Genomic DNA, 27724 nt, shown 5'->3' with positions numbered 1-27724 from the left:
TAAGCCCATGCACCACAGCTACTGAGCCTGCGCTCTAGAGCCCACAAGCCACAACTACTGAGCCCGGGCGCCACAACTACTGAAGCCCGCGTGCCTAGAGCCTGTGCTCCGCAACAAGAGAAGCCACTGCAATGAGAAGCCCGCGCACCACCACGAAGAGTAGACCCTGCTCGCTGCAACTAGAGAAAGCCCGTGTGCAGCAACAAAGACCCAACGCAGTCAAAAATAAATAAATGAAATAAATTAAAAAAAAAAAAAAGAAAATAGTAATAAACTTAAAGTCTAAAAACACAAGAGATTTTAATATATTAAACCACTGGATCAACAGTGCTACAATCCTTTAGATAAATTTTAAGATTTGGTACTTTTTTTGTCAGCCTGCAAATATTAGGTATTCAATCAGTGCTTCCACAATTAATTACTGTGTTTTCTAGATGACAAATCTGTAACTCACTCCAAATGAAAGCCATTATTTAGAACATATACCCATAATGAAAACATATGAATATGACCTGGCTCAAATGTCTCTTAACTCCACCCAAGACATTTTTCTTGATTTAATTAAAAAATCCCAAGAGTGAATTTAAAAGGGCATAAAAAGTTTTAGGTTCCTTCTCAAAGTGAGATTTGTTAAACATTATAACAGTTGGTTATTAAAGAAATGATGAGAGGAAATTTTCTGCACCTTTTTAAAATAGGAAAAAATTATCATTCTATTCTAGGGAGTTAATCATGTTTAGGGTCCTCTAACCCCTTAAAGTTTATCTCTATAATTGGCTCTTTTCAAGGTCCTTTGAATCAAGCAGAATAAATACACACTTGCAAGTAACAGACTGTTTGATATTCCCTAGCACATTTCAAATCCACAGGAAACAAGAGGGAGCAAAACCTAAAAAATAAGAATAAAACAGACAAAATTCATTTCCTCATTAGCACAAGACATATTTCTATGGAAAATATCACAAATTTAAATTTAAATGACATGCCACAGGGACTTCCCTGGTGGCGCAGCGGTTAAGAATCTGCCTGTGGGCTTCCCTGGTGGCGCAGTGGTTGAGAATCTGCCTGCCAATGCAGGCGACACGGGTTCGAGCCCTGGTCTGGGAAGATCCCACATGCCGCGGAGCAACTGGGCCCGTGAGCCATAATAACTGAGCCTGCGCATCTGGAGCCTGTGCTCCGCAACAGGAGAGGCCGCGATAGTGAGAGGCCCACGCACCGTGATGAAGAGCGGCCCCCGCATGCCGCAACTAGGGAAAGCCCTCGCGCAGAAACGAAGACCCAACACAGCCAAAAATAAATAAATAAACAAATAATAAAAATAAAGGAATTCCTTTAAAAAAAAAAAAAGTAAAATTAATATCCTTTAAAAAAAAAAAAAAGAATCTGCCTGCCAATGCAGGGGACATGGTTTGATCCCTGGTCCAGGAAGATCCCACATGCCGCGGAGCAACTAAGCCCATGTGCCACAACTACCGAGCCTGCGCTCTAGGGCCCGTGCCACAACTACTGAGAATGTGCGCCACAACTACTGAGAATGCGCACCACAACTACTGAAGCCCGTGTGCCTAGAGCTCGTGCTCCACAACGAGAAGCCACCGCAGTGAGAAGCCCACTCGCTGCAACAAAGAGTAGCCCCTGCTCGCAGCAACTAGAGGAAGCCCGTGCACAGCAACAAAAGACCCAATGCAGCCAAAAATAATAATAAATTTAAAAAAATTAATTAATTAATGCTAAAATTATTAAAAAAATAAAATAAATGATGTGCCACAGAAAATTATAAAGAAAGTCTTTATCTACCTTGTTCTGCTACCAGGGCCTTGAGCTCTCCCAACAAATACTTGATAGTTCTAACTTTTTCAGCACTCTGGTTCACATTTTTTGCATTCTGCACATCCTTTATTCTTGTATCTTGCACAGGTATGTTTAAATCCTTTCTTTCACTTCTGACCTCTCCAATTTGTTCTTTAATATATTTTTCTTCATTAGTAGCCAAGAAATCTGGCTGTAATAGGGTGGGGCTGCAGCAAGTCTGACTGTCTGGATGAGAACGCAACAGTTTCGTATATGTTTGGAAACCCTTTAGTAGGTCTGGTTCCTTAGGAACTCTTTGTTGTGGCAGAATTCCATTAGCAAGACCCAGTTGCTGCAATGTTGGAGTAGCTGGTTTGTCAGTTTGGGGCAGGCTACAGGGAACTCCAAGACTAGTACTGAAGGAATTCCTTAGAACATCATCAGTACAGTTCACAGGACTTGTTCTACCCTGTGATGCAAACTGATTGTCACCATCAGTCTGAACTTCCTAAAGAAAGAAAAAAACAAGTTAAGGCTTCAAAAATGTGAGCACTGACTTGTAGGCATTAACTATAATAAACTCAAACGAAAAATGTTAGAAGATGACATTTGCAGGATGGAGTTATAGATTACCAGTAAATAAACTGAATTTCCCCTCAGCACAATATTCTAGCTTTTTAAAGCTTAATTAGTTCACTCTGCAATATGAGAACATTATAAAGCCATGACTAAAATAGATCATTTACAAATATCACACATGGTTTAAAGGCATCAAAAATTAGTCTACTTTGGGACTAAAACAAAATTCCACTTTGGGAAATTACAATGTAAGAAAATAAGGTGAAAAAGCTTTTGCACAAATATATTTAGAGAAATGTTATAGCGGTAAAAACTTCCTTAGGGCTTCCCTGGTGGCGCAGTGGTTAAGAATCTGCCTGCCAGTGAAGGGGTCATGGTTTGATCCCTGGTCCGGGAAGATCCCACATGCCGTGGAGCAACTAAGCCCGTGGGCCACAACTACTGAGCCTGTGCTCTAGAGCCCACGAGCCACAACTACTGAAGCCCGCACGCCTAGAGCCCGTGCTCTGCAATAAGAGAAGCCACCGCGATGAGAAGCCCACGCACCGCAAGGAAGAGTAGCCCCCACTCACTCGCCACAACTAGAGAAAGCCTGTGCGCAGCAAAGACCCAACACAGCCAAAAAATAAATTAAATAAATAAATAAAATTAAAAAAAAAAAAAAAACTTCCTTAAATGTCTAACCATAGGTGAGTAGTTACACAGACCATGGTATATCCACTACATAGAGTATTAACGACTTATTAAAAATTTACAAAAGGTAAATTACAATAAAATGTTAAGCGAAAAAAAGCAGTATATAAAACTGTATAAAATTTAATTATGATGATATTTTGAAAAGAAAACTAACTTAACAAATTAAAACCAGAAAACAAAACCTACACAGAGAATTAAATAACTGGAACATGCTCTATCAACGTGTTAACAGCAATTATGCCTGGGCGGTAGGTATGGGTGATTTCTTTTTTTTAGTAATCTCTTTCCCTTTCCCCCTTCACCATTGTCCTTAATTAACAGGTAAAACTTTTCTAATAAAAAATAACTTGAAAAAATAATTGGTCTTTACATCCTAGGGCATTAAGATACAATCAGCAAATTCAATTTTCTCTCAAGATGACAATTTCTAAAAGCAAATTACTACTTACATAGTATATAAACTGTACTCACAGAATGAACCATTGGAGGGCAGGGTGGTTGCTGAGGTAACTGGACTGGGGTAGAGGTGGATAAGCTATAATTAGAATATGGAGATGGCTGAGATTCTAACAGGGAAAAGGGAAAAAAAAGTCATTCACATCTCAGACTGCTTATACAAATACCAGGCAACTTAATTAGAGCTTATAATCATGCTTTTTAAAAACGTCATTCATACTAACCAGAACCAGACACAGTGTGGCAAGGTGCAGTAGGAATTCCTTTAGGGTTGTTCTTTGAAGCCAAGTTATTCATCAGTGACATTTGAGTCTGCACATGCTCACAGAGGGCTTGGTATATTATGGGTGAATATATTCTATAATGATCTTGTAGTGACCAATTTTCTGGTATATCTGATGAGTCTCTTTCACTTCCAGCAGAAGCATCATTAGGAATCTGTTTCTTATTGTCTGAAGATACTAATGTGGAAGAAGGGAAAAAAGTTCTTAAAATACGATTCTTCAAAAACCTTTACCATAAGATATTAGGGAAAAAAGGACTCTCAGAAGTAGCTCAATTTATCACATACTTTACAGAACAGCTTTACCGCTATCACCCCTAAAGAAAATCACCTCAAATGATTTTTTTAAAGTAAGTAATGAATTAGGTTCTCCAGTCAAAAATCATCTACACTATGTCTTTAAAATCTTTATTAAACACTACTAATAAAATCTCTCCAATTATAAAGACCTCTCTTAGGGGGGTTATTTCTCTCTAAAATCCAGTAAAACTCTTTCACCTTGCTCCTTGTCCAGTTCATGCTCTTGACAGGGGGAATGCAATAGGAAAAAGACAGATACCTTGTACAAATCTGATGCTTTGACAATAATAATAATAATAATGATAATGATAAATAAATCAGAGCTTTTAGAGTGAGAATAAAAGTAGATTTAATCTACACATTGGGCTCTCAGACAAGACCTTAACCTGACATTTAAAGTCTCCAAAGCTTAACCACGACATACTTTTCCAACCATCTTCCCATCACCCTCAACTAAGAAATTTTTCATTCCAGTCAGGCCATTTTAGACACCTAAAACAAGCTTTTCTCACTTTCCCAAAACATTACTCATGATGAACCATTCTTTCCAATTCAATTCTACCTACTCACCAAAGCTCATCTGAAGGCTCCTCTCTCCCACGAAGCCTTCTCCAGTCATTCTAGTCTAGTGACTGCTCTTCACCATCCCAGAGCACATATTGTCTATACAAATCATATATCACTTGCATATTGTACTATATTGCTTATCTTTCATTCTCTTGTCTACCTGACTAAACTATAAGCTTCTTTAGGCAGGACTGTATCTTATACTTCATTACTTTCTCCCACAGAGTCTTGTATTAATCTATGTACAAAGCAGTACAAAGTAGAAACCTGGTATTAATAAACTAATACATGAAAAACAACAGTTTTCTACATAGCACTACTCTATAGATCACTATCAAAATCTATTTCTTTGTCTAATAAGATCCCCTTCCCAAATGTTTTTTTAAAGACTATTGATAGAAATGAGAGTGTTCTTGGTAGATCATAGGTTATCAGAGTACAAAGTAAGTTTAGAAAAATATACAGCTTTTGGCAAAAGCTTACCAAAGCTAAATATATATTCTATGACATAGCAATTACACTTCAGGGTATATACCTAACAGAAATGAGTGTTTATGTCTACTAAAACAGAGGTCCCCACCCTTTTTGGCACCAGGGACCGGTTTCGTGGAAGACAATTTTTTCCACGGACCAGGGGGCGGGGGGGATGGTTCAGGCTGTAATGCAAGCAATGGGGAGCCACGGGGAGCGGCAGATGAAGCTTCGCTGGCTCGCCTGCGGCTCACCTCCTGCTGTGCAGCCCGGTTCCTAACAGGCCGCGGGCGGGGGAGTTGGGGACCCCTGTACTAAAAGATGTGTATGAGACTGTTCACAACAGCTTCATTTGCAGTAGCCAAAAACTGAAAACACCCAAATAGCCATGAATAGTAGAAATGGACGAATTGTGGTATAGTCATCTGAAACTATACAGCAATGGAAAAGAACAAATTACTGATATACTCAAACTACCTATATGAAATTAACAGATATGATGTTGTGTGAGAGTCAGACACAAGACTACATAGTGTACAACCTTATTTACATGAAGTTCAAAGATAATAGAACTATCCAATGGAGACAGAAGTCAGAAAAGTGGTTACTCAAGGATGAGGAGATAGGTGGTAGTGAGAATACTGAGGGGTAGGAGCCTGGTAGGGTACTGAAAATGTTCTATATTTTCATCTGGGTGGTGACTATATGGGTGTACCCCATATGCAAAAATTTATTGAGATTTATGCACTTGCTTTATGAAAGTTACTCCTTAATTATTTAAAAAGTGAAAACAGTTAAATTTTTAAAAATGGTATGGAATTCCCCAAATACATATACAATTTATTGAAAATAAAAACATTGCTAAAAGTATAAAACTTCCAAGTAAAAGCAAAAAGTTAAAGGCAGATGAAATATTATAACCAATAAAGATAGAAAAATACTACTAAATTAATATTTGACTATGAAAATGGTTGGAGATATTGGATGCTTCCATTTTGACTTGGGCTATACTCTTCCTTTTGAGATAATCTATTGCTGTGAACATATTTCCTTGGCCTGAATATGAGCTCTAACAGTTACTAGCTGAATAACTTCTGGCAAATTATTCAACCTCTCTTGGCCTCCTCTTCCTCATCAGAAAAATGATGATAAGAGCATCACCTATTTCATAAGATTGTTGTGAAAAGTAAATAAATAGCACATGTAAAGTATCAATGTCTAGCACATAGTGAGAACTCAATAAATGTTATATCTATTACCAAATGGCTACAAAGTCTTAATACAGACAAATAAATATTTCACATTCACAAATCTTCCCAACTGCTAACAATAAAATACTCTAACTATGTCCCCTCTGAGGTGACATGCAGTAACAATTATTCTTCACTCTCTGAATATATGAGCTACAACAAATTGGTTAATAAACATTTCTGTAAAAAAAAATTATTTCTTAGTGAAAATACAATTTTATAATAAATCACATGGAAAAGTATCCTCCTAAAATAGTTTAACTTTGAAATCTAAAATGATGAAGGGTGCGATCACAGGCAGCCCACGGCCATCCAGCACATTGCTCTTCCTTTCCTCCTGATTCCTAGGTCTCTCTTCTGCTCCTGGCCTTTCCTCCTGATTCCTAGGTCTCTCTTCTCCTTGGTTTCTTTTGGTCCCATAAGATAAGAATTGTCTGGTTTGAGGAATTCTCAGATTTTACACTCATAGTTCCCAAGCATTGGCACTCATTCACTTTTCAAGGGATGGTTTTCACAATCTCTGATAAAGCTGAGCTACAATATTAGGCCTTTGCCAGCAGATGGCATCATCCAACATAAATTAATAAACCTCAAACACTTCTTAAAATTCAAAGCTTTAGAATTAACATGACTTACTTTGCTCCTTTATTAACTCACTCTATGTGAAACTCTACTGAGAATGTTGTATATCTGTATTTAAGAGACAAAATCTTAAAGCAAATTATCTAAGACAAGTTAAAAACCATAAATGGATACACAATTTTAAAATTAAAAAAAAAACAAAACACCACCACCAACAAAATAAGCCTGTTACTACACAAATACAAATGAAGTATATTTTCTTGCTCTTGTTCACTATAACAAAGCACCCTACGTAAACATTTTACCAAACAGCTTAGGACAGCAATGCCTAATTGGTGTCAGTTGATAACTATTTATTCAGTCCACAAAACTTTTTCTGTCCTTGAATTTTAGCTGCTGTACAGCACTGCTGCTTGGATGTACAAGCATTGTGTGACAGGTAAGATAATTCCTGCCACCGAAATACAGAACAGACATCTACTGGGGATAAGAGCTGCTGGATGCCTATTATAATGTGAAATACGTAAAAGAACACCTGGCCTTGATACAGGCAATCAAAGCTCAAAATATTCTGCCTGTAGCAGTTTATTTCCCCAAGGTGAGGGCAGAAATATATACATGATGCTGAAAGTAGGGTCACGTGCCCACAGCATTCAACACAGTTATCAAAATGTAAAAAGTTGCTTATTAAAAACACGCCTTTTTTCTTTGAGTGTCAGGAGCACTCTCAAGTAAGCTCTCAACGCATTTCTGGAACTGCCTTTCTGCCTCCTTCCTCCCAGTATGCAACGGGGTGGGTGAGCGTGACTCCACAGACACTCTGTGATCAGGCAGGTACCAGACAGAAAGCAAATAAGGAGCCCAAGCCCCAGAAGACAGTTAACACGAAATAGTAAGATAATGTATGCCAAAGTTAAAATGATACATAGATACCAGTTAACATGCTATAATAGATTCCTAAAGTTCTAGTTATGATTATCTCACTTATGGAGAGATGGAAAAGAAAGCAAGTGCTGAGTTTGGTTTTTGTGTATTTTGAGCACTGTGCCAACAGAGCAAAAACCCTGTACTGGTTAACAGCTGCTAACCACAAAAAAGAAAAAAAAAGATGATCCTTTCTAGACAGTGCTACAGTTTGGTAAACTAAAAAAGAGTAATTTAAGCAAAGGGAAAGAGGCTTCTGCTTCTGAAGAGTCAACCTTAGGAGTAAGTCAATGAGAACCACTTCTAATACTGCAACCCTAAAGGAGACTGTCCTATGGGATAGAGGTCCTTCCTTCTGAGGATGAAGGTGTAGGGGAAATGACAATAAGAATATTATATCCTGATCACAGGCCAGAACTGCTGATCTGACTCTAATCCAAAGAAGAATTTAACGCCAGGGACCCAGAATGCTAGATCTCTCTCATTTGCTTCCCCAAACCCGTCTTCTACCCGTCTCCACCCTGCTCTGCTCTCTCTGGGATGCTAATCTGTATGGATTACACTGTTAAGAGACATTCCTTCATGGGTCTCTTCTGCTCCTACATGTCTTGCTGGGTCTACCAAAAAAGTAAGGCCTTGACCCAAGCTCTTTACCTGGACCATTTCTCAGGGTTGTGTTTGTACTGAGCAACTTTGAGGGATAAGGTAATGTTTCCCCCTGAGACAAGTACAGGCTTGCTTGCTGCTTACTACAAAATCAGTGGATTCCCCAAGCTCAGCGGTCTTCAGCTGAAGCTTAAACCTACAGCATGTGCAGCATCCACCTGGGTCCATCCCATCATCCCAGTGGGAAATGGCAGCGAGGGAGAACCAACACAAATATGCTGATGTGCATGAGTAATAAAGTCCTTTGTCTCTGACCCAGTCTCGTGTCTCCTGTCAACATGCATGACACAGTAAGGCTGAATTATTAGTTGTAAGAATGAAAATCAAATCCCAGACCAGATATACAACAGGGTTCCAGTTGGGTCCAATCCAATGGGAGTCTCAGCATTATCAAGCAAAGGAAGAAGCATGAATTCAAAGTATTTATTCCCAACTCCCTCTCTATGAGGCCACCTTGGGCTGGCTTTGTCACTGCTCTTCTCAAGGCAGCCTACTCTACCCAACAGTATCTCTTGAGTCCCAGTACCCTCTTCCTCACCTCACTCCTTAAGGCCTAAGGATAATAAAAGCTCTGTTCCTGCTGCTAGCACTGGGCTAGCACAATCCCTTGTGGTTTCCGTATACTCTGTCACACCTTTGTAATGAGTTTCTTTGTAAATAAACCATCTTAGAATTATCTTAATTTGAGTGTAGCCATCTATTTTCTGTTGGAACTCTGGTAACAGTTAAGCTGGGATCCAACAAGTTGCTACCACGGCACCATTGCCAGCCATGTACATTCTGAATGAGAGTTCCCTGAGGAAGGGTGCCCTGGACAAAAAATAACCTGCCTTGAGAAAAAAGTAGGAGACTGGAGGAATAGGTAGATGGCGCTACCACTCCTTTCTTTGTCCACTGGGCCCCAAAAATAGGCTTCTACTTTAAGAGCTAGACCAGGGATTAGCACACTTTTTCTTAAAAGGCTAGAGAATAAACATATTACGCTTAGCAGGGCCGACTGTCTCTGTCACAACTACTCAACTCTGCCACTGCAGCACAAAAGTAGCCATAGAAAATACATAAATGAGGGACTTCCCTGGTGGTCCATGGTAAAGAATCCGCCTTCCAATGCAGGTGATGCGGGTTCGATCCCTGGTTGGGGAACTAAGATCCCACATGCCGCCGGGCAACTGAACCTGCACGCCACAACTGCTGAGCTTGAGCACCTCAAGGAGAGAGCCCACGTGCTGCAAACTACAGAGCCCGCGCGCCACAACTAGAGAGAGAAAACCCCCACACCACAACCAGAGAGAAGCCTGCGCACCACAATGAAGAACCCGTGGGTCGCAACAAAAGATCTCACGTGTCTCAATGAAGACCCAGTGTGCCGCAACTAAGACGCAATGCAGCCAAAAAATAATAATAATAATAAATAAATACTTTAAAAAAAAGAAGAAAATACATAAATGAATTAGTATGGCTGTGCTCTGATAAAACTTTATTTACAAAATAAATGACTAAACATTATTTATAAAGCAAAACTGGCTGTAGTATGCTGACCCTGGTTTAGACCAATGTTGTCCAATTGAAATATAATGTAAACCATATATGCAATTTTAAATTTTCCAGCAGCAATATTAAAAAAATTAAAAATGGGTAAAATTAATTTTCATGTTTTATTCAAATCAATATAGTCAAAATATTAACATTTCAATATGTAATTAACATTAAACATTAAGATATTTTATTTTTTGCATTAAATATTCTAAGCATACTGTGTATTTTACTATAAAGCACATCTCAATCTGGATGGTAAATTTTCATCAGAAATCCTTGATCTGTATTAGATTTAATAAAATTTACAGTTGAAAAAAGTAGATTCATGTACCCAAGTTATTCCAAACATACTTAAAAGTTTTCTAATAACTGGATCAAGTACCAGTTTTCAAATTAAAATTAAATTTAATTAAAATTAAATAACATTTACAATTCAGCTCCTTGGTTGTACTAGCCATACTTGGAATGTTCAATGGCCACATTTGGCTACAGACTGCCATCTTGAGCAGAGCAGGTCAAGACAATACGAGGCTAAATGCGACTGGCCTCCAAGATAGGTTAGTAAGTTGTTTTCTCTGCCTTAGTTCTCTGACTCAGGACCACCTGCAACATCAACCTCTAGTCCTATGAACGTTCTGCCCTCATTTTCTCAGCCTCTTTGCCTGGATCCTGATCTCTTAATACCCAGGGCTATTGCTGTAGATAATTTTCTAGACTTCACTCGTTGCCTAAGCTGAATCTAAGCGTGCACTGCTGTGTTAACATTTTTGGCCCACCTGAACTGTGGAACTAGCTGGTTCCATTCTTGACCATCTGAATTCCCATTGTGGACTTTTATTTTTTCTTTTTAAATAAATTTATTTATTTTATTTATTTATTTTTGGCTGTGTTGGGTCTTCGTTGCTGCATGCGGGCTTTCTCTAGTTGCGATGAGTGAGGGTTACTCTTAGTTGCGGTGCACGGGCTTCTCGTTGTGGTGGCTTCTCTTGTTTTGGAGCACGGGCTCTAGGCACACGGGCTTCAGTAGTTGTGGCTCGCAGGCTCTAAAGCACTGGCTCAGTAGTTGTGGCACACAGGCCTAGTTGCTCCATGGCATGTGGGATCTTCCTGGACCAGGGATTGAACCCTTAACCACTGCGCCACCATGGAAGCCCCATTGTGGACTTTTTCATCTCCATTTTGGGCTATCTTGCTCTATAGGCCTCTATGGAACAACATAATCAAAACTTGATTATTCTAAACTGCTTGCTGAATTATTACACTTAACTAAGTCAGCAAGATTAACTGTGAGGGTATAAAACATCCTTGGCCACAGTCACCATCAATCAGTGGCAGGCCTTCTTTCCTTACATATCTTATCCAACTTGGAATTTTACCTTCCTATTACCATGTCTTCTAACTGTGCAGCTCAAAAATTGAGCTACTGAACCTACTTAAAATATATATATATACATAAAGTATTTTTAAAACAATAAATATACACATGAAACCCAACCAATTTGTGAATATCTATGAAAACAAGGGGCAGGGAGAACAAAGATAACTCTATATACTTCCCAAATGTCAAAGTGAGTTTGAACCTTTTCTCCTACAAACCTAGCCACTTTTTTTTCTACTTTTCTTCTTGGGAAAGTAACTACTCAGTGATTAGAAGCTCAATAGAGGAAAAAAAAAGCACAAGCACACACACACACACACCCCTGAATAACCAATGTTATTAAAATGAATCCAACTCCATAATCCCAATAATTTATCAAAACCCCCGGAATTAAGTATTATATTTAAATAAATAAGAGAAAAAAATACTTACAAATTTCCTTCCAGACTACCAGAGGTACAGTACGTTTTTCATGTCCTTTCTTTTTAGATCCATATCGTTTGCTTTCTACAGGTCTGGGGTTATATCTATTTTCTGAATATGCTATTTCTGAACCTACTAATAATTAAAACAAAAATTCATTAGCATTAAGAGAACTACTTAATTGAGAAAAGGTGATCAGCAAAGAAGCATTTAAAAAATAAAACCTGAATCTTCATTTCTCAAAATGTCCCGCAGCAAAGAAGCACAACCATCAAGCCCTTGTACAGTTTCAGTCTGCAAGGAGAAAGTCATTTAGAAATTTGTACACAAAACTTTAATGCAGGAAAAAAAAATTCTGTAATTTAAAAATTTCCTTATTTAGAAGCAATTTATTATTGGTAGAAGACTTGTTTTAAAGCAAAAAGTCTTTATTCTTCATTAGAGCAATTAATACTTTACCTTTGAATTTTTATTCCCACTTCTTAGCTTTTACCTGAAAACTAATTAAAATAGCATATATTGTATCTATTCAGTTTAATCTTACCTGACTTTCTGAATCAGAATGAGTGGGATAGCCAGAATCTGCATTAAAACGGGATATCTTTCTCAAATGGGTCCTAGAAAACAAGTTTGTTAATATCTTTACATATGACACAAAAAGTTTTTTTCCCAAAATATATTATAAATAGACATTCTCTTTCCAGCGAAGGTTGGATAAGAAAGTTTGTCCAACCATGTAAAAGATGGATTTATGCAGGACTTTATGAAGATCGTAAAGACTAAAATGATCAACATGGGTAAGATATGAAAGGTTCCTCCCCAGACTCTTGTGAAGGTAGAGACCCATCTAGTTCTATGGGGTAGGAAAAATTTAGTCTAGCCCAAACACTTGAAAATCTCTTGAGATTTCCTGAAGTTGTAAACTTCTTTACGTACTTACCCTTTCTTTCCATTTGTTAATTTAGCAGGTCCAGTGTGTTTTCCTGAAGATAATACCTATGACATAATGCATTATATTGTAGTATATATACAAATATTTTTTCTATTACATTCTCAGTATGCTGTTTGGACAAAACCTGAAATGTTATTCATTGTTTCCGTTCCCTTTTTTACTGTGGTAAAACATACATAAAGTAAAATGTACCATTTAGCCATTTTAAAGTATACAGTTCTGTGGCATTAAGTACATTCACATTGCTGAGCAACCATCACCACCATCCATCTCAACTTTTTCATCTTCCCAAACTGAAATTCTGTGCCCATTAATCATTAACGTCTCATCCCCTCCTCCCCTAAGCTCCTGGCAACCACCCTTCTATTTTCTGTTGCTATTAATTGGCTATTCTGGGAAGTTCATATAAATGTAATCATACACTATTTGTCCTTTTGTGACTGGCTTATTTTGCTTAGCACAATATCTTCATGTTGTAACATGTACAAAATTTCCTTCCTTATTAAGGCTGAATAATACTCCATTTTATATATGTACCATGCTATTAATTTTTAATAAAACCCACAATTACAATTGAACTCTTATAAATTATTTGTTCTATATAGAATGTCAAGCAAGCAACACATACATTTGTGTCTTAAGTCTATTTAAGCTGAAAAAGAAGGTGAGATATTATTTTAATCAGAAGTATCTATTATAGTAAGTTTGGACTATACTCAACCACTGAACATGTTCTACATTCTCCAGTTCTTCAAAACATACAAGTTAATTCAAGATACAGGGCAGAGTCCATAACTCTGATTCTATTTATCCACGTTCTTTAGAATGCCTGACAAGACTAGCACATGAAAACTCTACCATTCCTCTTTATCTATATCTCATTCTCTCAATCTTTCTTTTTAAACTCATATGTTGTTTTTTAAATTTTTGATTTAAAAAATACCTTAGGTGGGCTTCCCTGGTGGCGCAGTGGTTGAGAATCTGCCTGCCAATGCAGGGGACACGGGTTCGAGCCCTGGTCTGAGAAGATCCCACATGCCGCGGAGCAACTAGGCCCGTGAGCCACAATTACTGAGCCTGCGCGTCTGGAGCCTGTGCTCCGCAACAAGAGAGGCCGCAACAGTGAGAGGCCCGCGCACCGCGATGAAGAGTGGCCCCCGCTCACTGCAACTAGAGAAAGCCCTCGCACAGAAACGAAGACCCAACACAGCCAAAAATAAATAAATAAATAAATTTATTAAAAACAAAAAAACAAAAAACCTTAGGTGGGCTACCTTTTGTGTAGAATAAAGAAAAAAATTTGCTTCTACATGCATCCAATACCTTGAGAGTTACAAAAGAAACAGTTAATTGTAGTTGCCTCCGGGGAGGGAAACAGAATCTGGGAGACAGAGCAAGAAGGGAAACTTTCCATGGTATACCTTTTTATATCTTAAAAACTTTATATCATATAAATATAATCTCTATTCAAAATATAACTTTTAAAAGACACAATTAAATTCCCTACTCACTCCCTCATTTTAGCCTTCAGGTGTAGTCACTGTTGGCAGTTACACTTAGGAGTTTTCTTGACATGTTTACATATTTCATCCCAAGACAGCTTTGAGCGCTAACTATTAAACTTTCTGGAGTTATACAATATTCTATTATTTGCTTGAATATGTACACTCTCCTTCTAAGAATGCTACTGAGAATACATTTTTTTAAATTGGGTTGATAAAAAGTTTTACTTCTCCTTAAGATAACTTAGAATATGATGGAGTCATAAAGCCAGCAGTGAGAACCAACATTGGCGGAAGTAAGATCCCATGTAACATAACTCCACTGGCCCCTGCATGACCCCCTCAGGGTCTTTCCTTTCACAATATCTATGTCGGGTGTCCTGGCCAGGACCACAATAAAAAGCCAAACCATTGTGCTGCTAGGTCTAAAAACAACTACCACAATAATTATCTTTCAAAATTAAAATTAGTATACTGAGATAAATAATGGCATAATGGCATAATTGTAAGATTATATACAGCATTTCTCCAAAAAGCACACACATTAAGTTATATTACAGAAAACCAGGTAAAGAAAATTAACCAAAATAAAGCACCCTGTAACAGTATCATACTGGCACATTTCCTTCAAATTTATTTTGTACTCTTTATTTTGAAATAATAGTACAAATAATTGTATACATGTCACCAAGATTCCCCAACTGTTGACATTTTACTACATTTGCCATGTTCTCTCTCAAAAAAAAAATGTATATAATTACTTTTTGTCTGAACCATTTCAGATTAAGTTACAGACACGATACCACTTTATATTTAAATATTTATTCCTGGAACTTCCCTGGTGGAGCAGTGGTTGGGAAGCCGCCTGCCAATGCAGGGGACACGGGTTCGATCCCTGGTCCGGAAAGATCCCACATGCCGGGGAGCAACTAAGCCCTTGTGCCACAAATACTGAAGCCCACGTGCCTAGAGCCCGTGCTCCACAACAAGAGAAGTCACCACAATGAGAAGCCCGCGTGCTGCAGTGAAGAGTAGCCCCTGCTCGCTGCAACTAGAGAAAGCCCGTGCGCAGCAACAAAGACCCAACGCAGCCAAACATAAATAAATAAATTTATAAAAAAATATTTATTCCTAAATATTTCCTAAGGACAAGGTCACTCTCTCATATAACCAAAGTATAATTATCAAAATCAGGGAATTAACACTGAAACCATACTATAATCTAATCTACAGATCTTATTCACATCTTGCCAATTATCCCAACACTGTACTTTATAGAAAAAAAATTCTGGCCCCCATCCAATCGAGGATCATATGTTGTATTTTAAGTTGTCCTCTTTAGCCTCCTTTAATCTGGAACAGATCCTCGGGTTGTCATTCATTGTCTTTTACAGCCTTGACATATTTAAAGAGTATGAGCAGTTACTTTGGTAGAATGTCCCTCTGGACATTTAGACTTGTCTGCTTTCCCATGATTAGTTTCAGGTTGTGCTTTTTTGGCAGGAATACCACAAAAGGGATGTTGTATCCTTCTCAATACAATATGAGCAGCATATGAGGTCAGTTTGTCCCATTACTGGTGATGTTAAGTTTGATTAAAGATGGTGCCTATCAGAGTTTTCACTACAAGGTTACTGTTTTTACCTTTGTAAATATTAAGCATTTTCTGGGGAGATACTTTGAAATTACACAGACATCCTATTAATCAAACTTTCATCCAGTAGCATCCATTGAGGATTCTTGCCTTAATCATTTGTCAAATGGTGATTTTTCTAACTTACATCATTCCTTCTACATTTATTAGTTGGCATTCAACCTTAGTGAAGTACTTCTTCATTTGTTAGTATGGACTTACTGATTCCTATTTTACTTAACGGGTTATGATGCATTATCATCATTATTTATACTAACGCTCAAATTGTCCCAGATTCTGTCAGTAGGAGTGTTTTCAAACCGGCTCCTGTATCTTTTTAACATGTCCCCATTATTTTCTGAGCTATTGCTTACAATAACCTGCTCCAGGTTTTTTTTTTTTTCATTGTGGTAACATGAAATCTACCCTCTTACCAAACTTTTAAGTGCACAACATAGTATTGTTAACTATAGTATGATGATTATAGCAGATCTCTAGAACTTACTCATCGTGCATAATTAAAAGTTTATACTCATTGAATAGCAACCCTCCATTTCCTCCTCCCTCCAGCCCCTGGCAACTACCATGCTACTCTCTGCTTCTATGAGTTTGACTATTTTTAGATACCTTATATAAGTGGAATGATGCAATATTTGCCCTGTGACTGGCTTATTTCACTTAGCATAGTATCCTCAAGGTTCATTCATGTTGCATATAGCAGGATTTCCTTTCTTTTTTTAAGGCTGAATAACATGCCATTGTGTATCCACTAATCCATCAATGGACATTTAGGTTGTTACCACATCTTGGCTATTGTGAATAATGTTCCATGAACACAGGAGTGCAAATATCTCTTCAACATCCTGTTTTTAATTCTTTTGGATAAATATCCAAAGGGGGACTACTGTATCACATGATAGTTCTATTTTTAATTTTTGAGGAAACTTCACATTGTTTTTCATAGCAGCTGCACCCTTTTACGTTCCCATCAACAAGTGTACAAAGATGCAAATTTCTCCACATCCTCACCAACACTTGTTATTTTCTGGATTGTTTTTTGCTGTTGTTGTTTTGTGCTTTTTTTAATAATAGTTATCCTAACAGGTGTGAGGTGATATCTCATTGTGGTTTTGATTTGCATTTCCTTGATTAGTGATGTTGACCATCTTTTCATATACCTGTTGGCCATTTGTACGTCTTCTTTGGAGAAATGCCTATTCAAGTCCTTTGCCCATTTTTCAATCAGGTTATTTGGTTTTTTGCTGTTGAGTTGTAGGAGTTCCTTATATATTTTGTTTATGAACCCCTTATCAGACATATGGTTTACAAATTCTTCTCCCATTCCATAAGTTGCCTTTTCACTCTGTTGTTTCCATTTTATTTTTATATATCTAAGTCTCAGCCCTAGAGTTGACCATTTCTCCCAAAAGTCATGGTTCCTTTTAGTGGACAACAGTATTTAAAAACCAAGATCTAGGCAACAGCTGTGCTATTTGCTACTGGGGCTTCATATGGATTATTTATTTAGTCATCATGACTAGATAGTTGCAATTTTGAGTCTTGTGTTTTTACTTTTAAGTCTTTTTCCATATTAACATAGTCTTCAAATTTTTTAATGGTTGTATAGTATTTCCTTGAGTGGAAGTAATATAATGTGCCCTTGGTTTGCTTCATATTTTTCACAGTCAAAAAACAAACCTGAAATAAATGTTTTCATATACTGAAAATAGCCTTTCACATTCAAGATTAAAAGCTTAATTATTTGATAACAGGTTATTAGTTATTTAAAGGACCTAGATACAAACTGCAAAAGCACTTTCCAAAACAAGTGCCCCAAATGGCAATGCATGACAGAATCAGTTTGCTTTATCTCACATTTACTCCCGCTAAGTATTATCATTAAACTTTCTACTTTGCTATTTGAGAAAATCGTAAATATTTCTTAGGAGTCATATCTCCTACCAACCAAGTGCAAGATAAAATTATATTTGTGGAATAATTTAGTGTACTAAAGCCTTACATTTCCACTTAGTCCACACCCTGTGAGTTGTTATTACTTCTGTGAGATGGGAACCTAAATTTCAGAAAGGTGGCTTGTTCAAAGTCATATATCTAACTAAGAGATGTTTAAAAGAGTAATGTTTAAAAGAATGGACTCTGCCACCAGCTATGTGGGTCTCAATCCTGTCTCCACTGCTAACCAGTTGTGTAACTGTAGGGAAGTTATCTGAAGTCTCCATCCCTCAATTTCCTTATCAATAAAATGAGGAGTATTATCTACTTCCTAAGACTATTGTGAAGATTAAATGAGAAATTATATGTAATATCTGTAGTAGTGCTACCCAAATGTTAGCTATTATTATTGAGATGGTAATAAACTGTTTTTAAGGGGGCTAAATTGTGTTGCACAATTTATGCCAAGTGTGAAACAGATGTTTTACCAGGTTCTCTCATTTAATCTCCCCAATTCTTTGAGGCAGAATTTTACACCTATGTTATACATAAGAAAAAGGAGGCTCCGAGAAATAAAAAGTACTTTGCTTACTATCACTATGACAGTAGTGGCAGAATTGGAATTTGAATCTGAAGGTGACTGTGACTACAAAAACCATGTTTTTCCCCCTCGCTGACTGCACGTATTCTGCGCTCATTCAGTATAAAAGAAAGATCTATAAGGGTGGGGCTGCTCCGGAAGTACTCATGAAGAAAATCTGGAGCCAGGTTTTGAAAAAAATGTAAAATTCACGTTAATGGGGAAGACAGCATTAACAGTGAGTTGATAAATGAAGGAAGACCAAACAAAGGGGTGCGTGTGTGGATATACTTGAGGAGTAAGATCACTCTAAGTAGAGGGTCTGAGTGAGGACTGACTGATTCCTATTGGTTGACTGATTACCTGAAAATACAGAGATAAACTGTTTAGTAGCAGAGGAAGACGAGCAATGTCTCTAGGCTGAAAAATGGCTTGATAAGGCCTAGCGAGGGCACAAAAGGGGCGCTGAGGGGCACCCAAACGATGGAAGTGTGAGTGTTAGACAAGACTTCTGTAAGCGGTCCTTGAGCTGAGGGACAAGAGACGGAAAGTGGAGATTTCAGGCAGACAAGGGCATTCTAGGCAGAACAAAGAACAAAGGCACAGAGGCCTGAGAGAACACTGGCGCCCAGGGCACTGGAGAACACACAGGTGAAGAGCTCTGGGTATTACTGGAATGGGGGTGGAGGCTGGTAAGGAATGCACGGGCCCGATCGAAAAATGGCTGTGTGGACGGGCCAAAGAACTGAGATTTTATCTTGGAAAAAAAACAGAAAGAAGTGTTCCAGAGCTGGATTCTAAGCAGAAAAGAGAATCGATGAGGGCCGTGCATTTGAGGAGGGGTAAGGCTAAATGCAGGGACACTAACTGGGAGAGTTGTGTCGTTTTTTTTTAACTAGGAGTAAAATACCAGCAACTGTGACGGAAGATCCAGCTAGTAGCGGCACTTGTTGGAAAAGCCGAGAACCTGTAGTTGATGCAACAACGTCCTGAGGCTCCGAGAGGTCAAATCACCCACCCGGCGGCGGAGGCTGCACACGAACCCGGGACCCACACCAAAGCCAGCGCTCAGGTGGACCCCAACGATTACAACAAAATATACATCTAAGGGCAGAGCGGCTGTGTTAGGGTGTTACGATTAGGTCCCCACCCCACCCCCGCCTCGTCTCCTCTCCCAGCACTTATTTTTAGTGCGGCAGCACTGTCTCGGTTTTTACTTTTTGTCCCAGGGAGCTCTGCACGTCTCCCGGCCCGAGGACTCCCTCCGTCCCTCTCCACCCTCACAGTGGACTCATCAGGTCCGCAGACCTCACCTGGCCCGGTCGAGATCCGGACCTGACCATCTCTCGCAGCTTCAGAAAAGCCCAAATGGAGTGAAGCAGAGCCGCACTGTAAAAGGAATTAACCGCCGCAGACTCCCCGTCCCCCTTGGCCCGCCCCCCGAGCTTCCGCTTCCGGGAAAGAGCCCGCCGAACGCCGCGCCTCATTGTCTCCGGCGCGCAGCCAAAGTTTCTCTCCTACCCGCAGCCCGGCGCCCTGCGCTTGCGCAGTAGGTGCCTCCCGGCCCCTGCTCGTCACACTCCAGCGGAGGGTGAGAGACGCCCACAGAACGCCGGCGAGCTCGGCGTGGCCAGGTGCGGCGCGAGGAGGGGCGGGGAGTGGCGGGGAGGGGCCGGGAGGGGCCGGGAGGGGGCGGGGCCGGGGCAAGGCCGCGCCGGGAAGGGCCGGGCGAGGCGCTGGAGCGCTGGGCGGAGCAGGATTTCGGATCACCTGGGAGACCTGAGTTCTCCGTCCTGCGTCCCTGCAGCGAAGGTTTCCATGGAGGAGCGCTGGCCTGCATCAGCTGGGAGAAGTGAAGAAGGGGACCCGCCGGGACTAGAGGAAGGGACTGCGGTAGAGGGCGAACAGGTTTCTGAAGGAATTCCTCTGGCTCTGGGTTTTGACTGTATTTTTAGTTGATGTTTAGTATACCATTTTGAATGTATTTGTTCTTGATAATCAATAAAAATCAATCCTCGGTCTTGTTATCTCTGCGTAATTCTGATGGCAGTTTCAAATTTTTCATTTTGTGGCCTTCGATCTCAGAACGGCGCTCATTAGTTGCGATTTTGGTTTTACTTCCAAGCATAGTTGTTTACTCTTCAGTGGAAGTAATCGCTATTAATAAAGAATAACAATATTCTTACCACTGACATGCTGCACGAATTTTAATGTGAATGTCTTTTTGTTTTTTTAAGGCATTTAGTTTTGGGTTAATGTTTTAAATCAAGTTGGGGAGAAATTAAAAACCCAATTGATTTCATTTCTTTTAAAGGAAAAAAATCTACGTTTTGAAAGTCTTAATTAGAATTAAAATAACTCAGAAACTGAAATCTGTCCACCAATATATTGCACACTCATACTGAGTGATTTGGGGAAACTAGGTATTTAATAAATTAAGCTTTGAATTAGATTAAATTGTGAAAACCTCTCCCTTCTTCATCCCTCTCCTGTAAGTGTTTAACATATTCACCTGAGATTTCAGATGTTTTTCTTAGTTGACTTGACTTGTCAAAACTTATTCTGATTTTTCTTAATTACTACATGCTTGTTTTAAGAAAGCATGTATTAATTAATACATGCTTATAGATAAGAAATAAAAATCACCCATGATCCCACAACCCAGGGAACACCACTCTTAACATTGGTGCATTCCTTTCTAGACTTTTTCCAACTGTGTACAGACAGTCCACACTTATGATGGTCCGACTAAGGATTTTTTGACTTTATGATGATATGAAAGCAATATGCATTCAGTAGAAACTGTACTTTGAATTTTGGATTTTGATCTTTTCCCAGGCTAGCGATGTGAGGTAAAATACCCTCTCATGATCCTGGGCAGTGCAGGAGCCTCAGCTCCCGGTCAGCCACGCAGTGAGGAGGGCAAACGATGGATACTCTACAGTGTACTGTGTCTGAGCATGTTTAATGTAGGCTAGGCTGAGCTATGATGTTCAGTAGGTTAGGTGTATTAAATGCATCTTTGATTTTTGATATTTTCTTTTTTTAAATAGATCTTTACTGGAGTATAATTGCTTCACAATACTGTGTTAGTTTCTGTTGTACAACAAAGTGAATCAGCCATATGCATACATGTGTCCCCATATCCCCTCCCTCTTGAGCCTCCCACCCACCCTCCCTATCCCTCCCCTCTAGGTCCTCGCAAAGCACCGAGCTGATCTCCCTGTGCTATGCTGCTGCTTCCCACTAGCTGTAACTATTTTACATTTGGTAGTGTATATATGTCCATGCCACTCTCACTTCGCCCCAGCTTCCCCCCCCCGGCGCGCCCCCCCCCACCCCCACCGTGTCCTCAAGTCCATTCTCTATGTCTACGTCTTTATTCCTGCCCTGCCACTAGGTTCATCAGTGCCATTTTATTTTTATTAGATTCCATATATATGCGTTAGCATACAGTATTTGCTTTTCTCTTTCTGATTTACTTCACAACAGTGCACAAGGGTTCCAATTTCTCCACATCCTCACCAACACTTATTTTCTGTTTTTTATTTTTTTGTTTTTTAAATTTATTTATTTTATTTATTTATTTTTGGCTGCATTGGGTCTTTGTTGCTGTGCATGGGCTTTCTCTAGTTGCGGCAAGCAGGGGCTACTCTTCGTTGCGGTGCGCGGGCTTCTCATTGCAGTGGCTTCTCTTGTTGTGGAGCACGGGCTCTAGGCACGTGGGCTTCAGTAGTTGTGGCACACAGGCTCAGTAGTTGTGGCACGCGGGCTCTAGAGCGCAGGCTCAGTAGTTGTGGCGCACGGGCTTAGTTGTGCCGTGGCATGTGGGATCTTCCTGGACCAGGGCTCGAACCTGTGTCCCCTGCATTGGCAGGTGGATTCTTAACCACTGCACCACCAGGGAAGCCCTATTTTTTTGTTTCTTTAATAGTAGCCATCCTAACTGGTGTGAGGTGGTATCTCGTTGTAATTTTGATTTGCATTTCCCTAATGATTAGTGATGTCGAGCATCTTTTCATGTCCTTATTGGCCATTTCCATATCTTCTTTGGAGAAATGTCTATTCAAATCCTTTGCCCTTTTAAAAATTGGGTTGTTTGTATTTTTGTTGTTGATTTTTAGGAGTTCTCTACATATCTGGGTATTAATCTGTTGCCATATATATGATTTGCAAATATTTTCTCCCATTCTGTGAGTTGCCTTTTTACTCTGTTGATATTGTCTTTTGAAAAATGAAGTTTTTTTATTTTCATGAAGTTTCCAATTTGTCCTTTTTTTCTTTTGTTACCTATGTCTTTGGTGTCACATCGAAGAAATTATTGGCATATCTAATGTCATGAAGATTTGTCCTATGTTTTCTTCTAAGATTTCTATACTTCTAAGTCTTACATTTAGATCTTTGATCCATTTTTAGTTAATTCTCATATATGATGTTAGGTAAGGGTCCAACTTCATTCTTTTGCATGTGGATATCCAGTTTTCCCAGCATCATTTGTTGAAAAGACTGTCCTTTCCCCATTGAATGGTCCTGGCACCCTTCAAAAATTATTTGGCCATGTATGTAAGGGTTTATTTCTGGGCTCTCTATCTATTCCGTTGGTTTATTTATCTGCCTTTATGCCAGTACCAAACTGTTTTTATTATGGTAGCCTTGTGGTAAGTTTGAAATCAGGAAATGTAACTCCTCCAACTTTGCTCTTCTCTTTCAAGATTGTTTTGGCTATTCAGGGTACCTTGAGGTTCCATATGAATTTCAGGATGAGTTTTTCCATCTCTGGCACTGGGGTTGTGATAGGGATTGGAATTGTGAATTACTTTGAGTAATAGTGACATCTTAAAATATTTTTCAGTCCATGAACATGGGATGTGCTGCATTTATTTATGTCAATTTCTTTCATCATTGTTTTGAAGTTTTCATTGTACAAGTCTTTTGCTTCCTTGGTTAAGTTAATTCCTAAGTATTTTATTCTTTTTAAGGCTATTATACATGGAATTATAATATGTATAATATTATACATAGTGGAAACTTCCTTATTGTACATACATGGAAATTTCTTAATTTTCTTTTCAGATTGTTCATTGTTAGTTGTACAGGAATGTTACTAATTTTTGTGTGTTGACTTTGTATCCTGCTACTTTGTTGAATTCATTTATTAGTTCTAACAGTTTTTGTGTGTGTGTTGAATCTTTAAGATTTTCCCTGGGCATGCATGGTCACGTTCTAATTTTCCCTGTATAGCAACAATAGTTGCTTTTGAATATCCCAGTCTTTAATGTCTGACTCTCAAAAGAGGAAAAAGAGAAAAATGAAAGGAGGAAGAAAGGGTGCCAGCCCTTTAAATCCCATGAGTCACTTCAACCAGGGGGGGAGGGGCTTACAACAATGGAGGGATGTGCAACAACAGTGGCCACCTACCTCTTTGTCTGCATCTCTGTGATCAGAAACATCAATCAGTGATTGGAGCACAGATATGCAGTATTTGGAGGACTGGGAGATTTTTGCCCACCCTGGCTCCCACAAACTGTGTGCAAGGATGGCATCACTCAGAATTGCGTTTCAGCTTTAGGTCTTGTTTAGTCAATAGGAGTCACCTGGCAGAAGATAGGAGGGAAAGAGGAGAGAGATTGGAGAATTCCTCCCCTCTTAGCACCATTCTGGCTGATGCCTTGGCTCTCTGAGACTGCAACTCAGAGAAGCCACTGGGCTCCAGTTCTCTCCAGGCTCCAATAAAACATTTGCTCCCCTTGTCCCTTCAGGATGATAATGTTTTGCTACTCTCTGGGTGTCTGAACACTCCTTGTTGGTTTCCTCATCCACAACTCTGTCATTAGAAGTCTAGCTGAGTCTTTTCCTTCTTTCTTTCCTTCTATCTTCTCCCTCCTTCCTTCCCTTCCCTTTCTTTCTTTCCCTCCCCTCCCTTCTTTTTTTTCCTAATAGTGGGCTGGGCAGCAACGCCTTACTAACTGCTTTCTTCTTCTCGCCGGGTTATAGAGACTCTTTGAGAGAAGGAACTGGACTCCTCAAGCTATGCTCTACCTGAAGGGTGCACAGGGGCGCCGCTTCATCTCCGACCAGAGCCGGAGGAAGGACCTCGCCGACCGGCCGCCGCCCGAAAGACGAAGCCCAAATCCCCAACTACTAACTCTTCCAGAGGCAGTAGCTGTGCTATTGGCTTCCTTGCAGAAACCGCAAGAAGCTGGAGAAGAAAACTTTGATCAAACCAGATTCCTAGAAGACAGTCTGCTAAACTGGTGAAAATATACCAGATTCCATTCAATTTTATTTCTATTCTTGTTGAAAACATGACCCATGTGAATAAAGCCTGCGGACCCTTAAAAAAAAAAAAAAAAAAAAAAAAGAAGTCTAGCTGAGAGTGTTTTCTGTTTCCTACCATGATCAGACTCATAAAAAGCCACCATATTGTCCAGAGGAAATACATTAGTTGCTAGAATAGAGGGTGGTGTGTAGGAAGATGTGAGAGAACAGATGTGAGAGAAGCATAGGAGGTAAAATGAACAGGACTTAGTGATAAATTTGGGAAGTAAGGCAAAGGGGAGGTGTTTACATTGGCCTTGGTTTCTAGGTTTTGCATCTGGATGGGTAGTGGGAGAGATGATACTTAGGAGGGAAGTTTATGAACTCATTTCCCCCCAACATTTTAAAATGACAAAAATTACAAACTAGGAACTCTCATTTTGGGGCATGTAGATTAGAAGTGCCTTGGAGTCATACAAGTAATAATATCAAGTAGGCTACTGGTTATTTGAGTCTGGAGCTTGGTGGACAGATCTGGGCTACAGAAACACATTTCTCAGTCATCTGTGGTAACTGAAGCCATAGGCTTCTGAGTTTGCTCTCTGGTTACTTTCTCAAGAAAGCCTTTCCTTCCACCCCACTCCTGCAACCTAGTTCATGTGCCCCTATACTATGCTGTTACAGCATCACTTTTCACTTATGTGATTAGTTATTTAATGTCCGTCTTCCCAAGTAGAATTTAATATCTATGAAAGCAGGAAAGTTATTCAGTGTAGCATCCCTAATACCTAGCATAATGCCTTGCACAGAGTTGGAATTTTTAAATTGTTGAGTAAATAAATGAACCAACCAGCGCTTGGACTGCTTTGTTGCACTGGGGCTGCCAGCCACTTGAATGCTCCAAGACTCAGGATTATTCAGGACTCAGCACTTTGAGCCTGATAGCGAAGTTTTGTATCATGGTTAACAACTCAGCTTGGTCTAGGCAGTATTTTGTAATTTAGTACGTTGGACCCGTGGCTTTGTCCAATCGGCTCGCCTCTAAAGTGTGAAAGCCTTTGTTCATGTTTAACCATGTTCCAGTTTATAGGAAAACACCAAAGTTGCAAAGTATATAAAAATCTAAACTAAAAACACAGTTAAGATCTGTAGCTAGGAGACAAGATTCACAAAAGCTGTGGGCTGAATAATAAATTAAATGTTAGGAACATGAGCTCAGTTCTGCTTGGAAAGATCTGAGACTGCCCTACTGCTTTTCCTCAAGCCATATGGTCACATCCGGAATTATTTCTAACACAGGGTTCTTAATCTTTTGAAATCCTATACAATTTTGAGAATTTGCTAAAAGCTTTATAGTTTTTCCTCAGGAAAATGCTGATGTGCACATTTATGAAACATATTGATGTATACAATTTTATCAGAGGCATTCAGGAGCCTCTCCAAGAATTTCAGGTTAAGAATCCTATTCTTACATAATTCAAAACCAGCTTTCCACACTTGAGTGTCCAGCGCCTTCAGCTGCAGGGCCCTCGTGATCTTGGAAGCTGTTGGTTAACAAGGGAGAAGGAGGTGCCAGATTGAATAGCATCAAGGAGAGAGAGGGCATGGAGCACAGAGAAAATGGAATTGAGCCATAATCTTTGCACTTCCAACAGAAGCTTTAAAAGTATCTGCAGTCTTCACTTTAATCAAAATAGCTTAATTTAGGAAAGAAAGAGCCCACTTCTTTTTCTTAAAAAAAAATCTTGGTTTTATTGCTTCCTGAGTGTTGTTCTTTTTAAAGGAGAAATACAAACCATATGTTACAGGGGTCTCAGTTTGACAGCTTAACTGAGGTCATGCTAGGATTCAGATATTTCTGGTCATGATAGGAAGACCAGTGGGATGGGTCTGACGCAGCAAGGATCAAGAGAGCCCCTTCGGAATGATCTCATCTAGGGAAGTTACACAAAGTAGCTGGTTTGGGACAATGTGTCAGGTTTGAAGGTCAAGTGTGATTTTACTACAGCACAGTGTCAGTCACTTATTGCCCTGCAGCCCCTATGGACTTGTCCCTTACCGAAGGAGAGAAACAGTAGTGATTAAAATGCTAAAAATTATTTAAATCTCTGTAAGGCATTGTGCAGAGGTTGCTGGCACCCATCCATATGCTTTCAAAGGTTGCTTATTGTGTACAAATGTGACTTCCTACCTAAGAGCTTTTTTTCTGGAGCAAAAGGAGCAAGCTCAGGCCATGAGCTGGGCAAGCTGTTAATGCCGGAAAGTTAATGGCCCTGGAAGAAGCCCTCAGTCAATGACAGATGGGAACAGGGTGAGGAAGCAGCCCTTAGCCAGTGATGGAGAACTTCCTCACCCCTCAGGTTGGGGTAACTCTGAGGTGTGTTCTGCACTGTCTCCCAGAGTCCTCCAGCAGGATTGGGCTCCAGGGATAACTGGCTTGATAACACACCTCTATTTGCTTTCTTCCGTTCACCATCTTACTTTCCCTGCTCCCTTTCCACTGTTCCTGGGATTGCCTCCCAAATAAACTGCATGCACTTAAATCCTTGTCTCAGAGGCTGTTTCTGGGGGGAAACTCCATACTAACATAGGCAGTGTGCATACAGGGCAACACAAGTTTGGAATCAGACAGACCTGGATGCAAATTCCTTCTTACCAGCGACAATGAATAGCTTAATTTCTCTAAGACTGTTTTTTCATCTATAAAATGGGGATAATCGTACTGACTTCGTAAGGTCAGGTCATAAAGAAAAATTTGAGAATGTATGTAAAGTGTTGTCCACAGTGACTTGCACATAGTAATTGCTTAATAAATGTTGGCTATTATCATTACCACAGTATTCTTAGTATTGTTAACACAGCATAGCGCAGGTAGAGGGATAAGTTTTACACCCTTGGGGTGACTGCTGAAGCAGGTTGATTTGGGAGACGTGCTGGGACC

At 39.5% G+C, this 27724-nt stretch overlaps 2 protein-coding genes across 6 annotated transcripts in view; one reads left to right on the top strand and one right to left on the bottom strand.

Annotated features, from left to right (window-relative positions):
* The window catches only part of CCDC14 (coiled-coil domain containing 14), a 53764-nt gene extending 33794 nt beyond the window's left edge, over positions 1-19970 (bottom strand). For 3 of the 4 annotated variants that reach the window (XR_009502913.1, XR_009502914.1, XM_059920954.1), the window contains exons 1-8: positions 19839-19970; positions 12846-12901; positions 12450-12522; positions 12130-12199; positions 11915-12040; positions 3750-3986; positions 3541-3635; positions 1801-2302 (exon numbers count right to left, since the gene is read on the bottom strand). Coding sequence is in view for 2 of the 4 variants with exons in the window: in XM_059920954.1 (XP_059776937.1) it covers positions 1801-2302; positions 3541-3635; positions 3750-3986; positions 11915-12040; positions 12130-12199; positions 12450-12522; positions 12846-12901; positions 19839-19868 (1189 nt within the window). In the remaining 2 variants the exon portion in view is untranslated. The remainder of the gene's footprint in view (positions 1-1800; positions 2303-3540; positions 3636-3749; positions 3987-11914; positions 12041-12129; positions 12200-12449; positions 12523-12845; positions 12902-19838) is intronic. The other variant, XM_059920955.1, reaches the window with a different exon arrangement.
* Positions 19971-19992: 22 nt separating this feature from the next.
* Positions 19993-24854, top strand: LOC132364788 (spexin-like). 2 transcript variants are annotated; one of them, XR_009502915.1, is made up of 2 exons: positions 19993-20159; positions 24520-24606. XR_009502915.1 is itself a non-coding variant. In XM_059920956.1 (2 exons), the coding sequence occupies exons 1-2, from the start codon at positions 20344-20346 to the stop codon at positions 24781-24783; spliced, it is 354 nt and encodes a 117-aa protein (XP_059776939.1). In that variant the 5' UTR covers positions 20254-20343; the 3' UTR covers positions 24784-24854. The 2 variants fall into 2 exon arrangements, 1 of the variants encoding a protein (XP_059776939.1); XM_059920956.1 differs by lacking the exon at positions 19993-20159 and adding an exon at positions 20254-20433 and having other exon boundaries at positions 24520-24854.
* Positions 24855-27724: the final 2870 nt, after the last annotated feature.

This window comes from Balaenoptera ricei, chromosome 4 (assembly GCF_028023285.1).
Source record: "Balaenoptera ricei isolate mBalRic1 chromosome 4, mBalRic1.hap2, whole genome shotgun sequence".
Lineage (NCBI taxonomy): Eukaryota > Metazoa > Chordata > Mammalia > Artiodactyla > Balaenopteridae > Balaenoptera > Balaenoptera ricei.
This window is presented reverse-complemented; position numbering and strand designations above follow the sequence as displayed.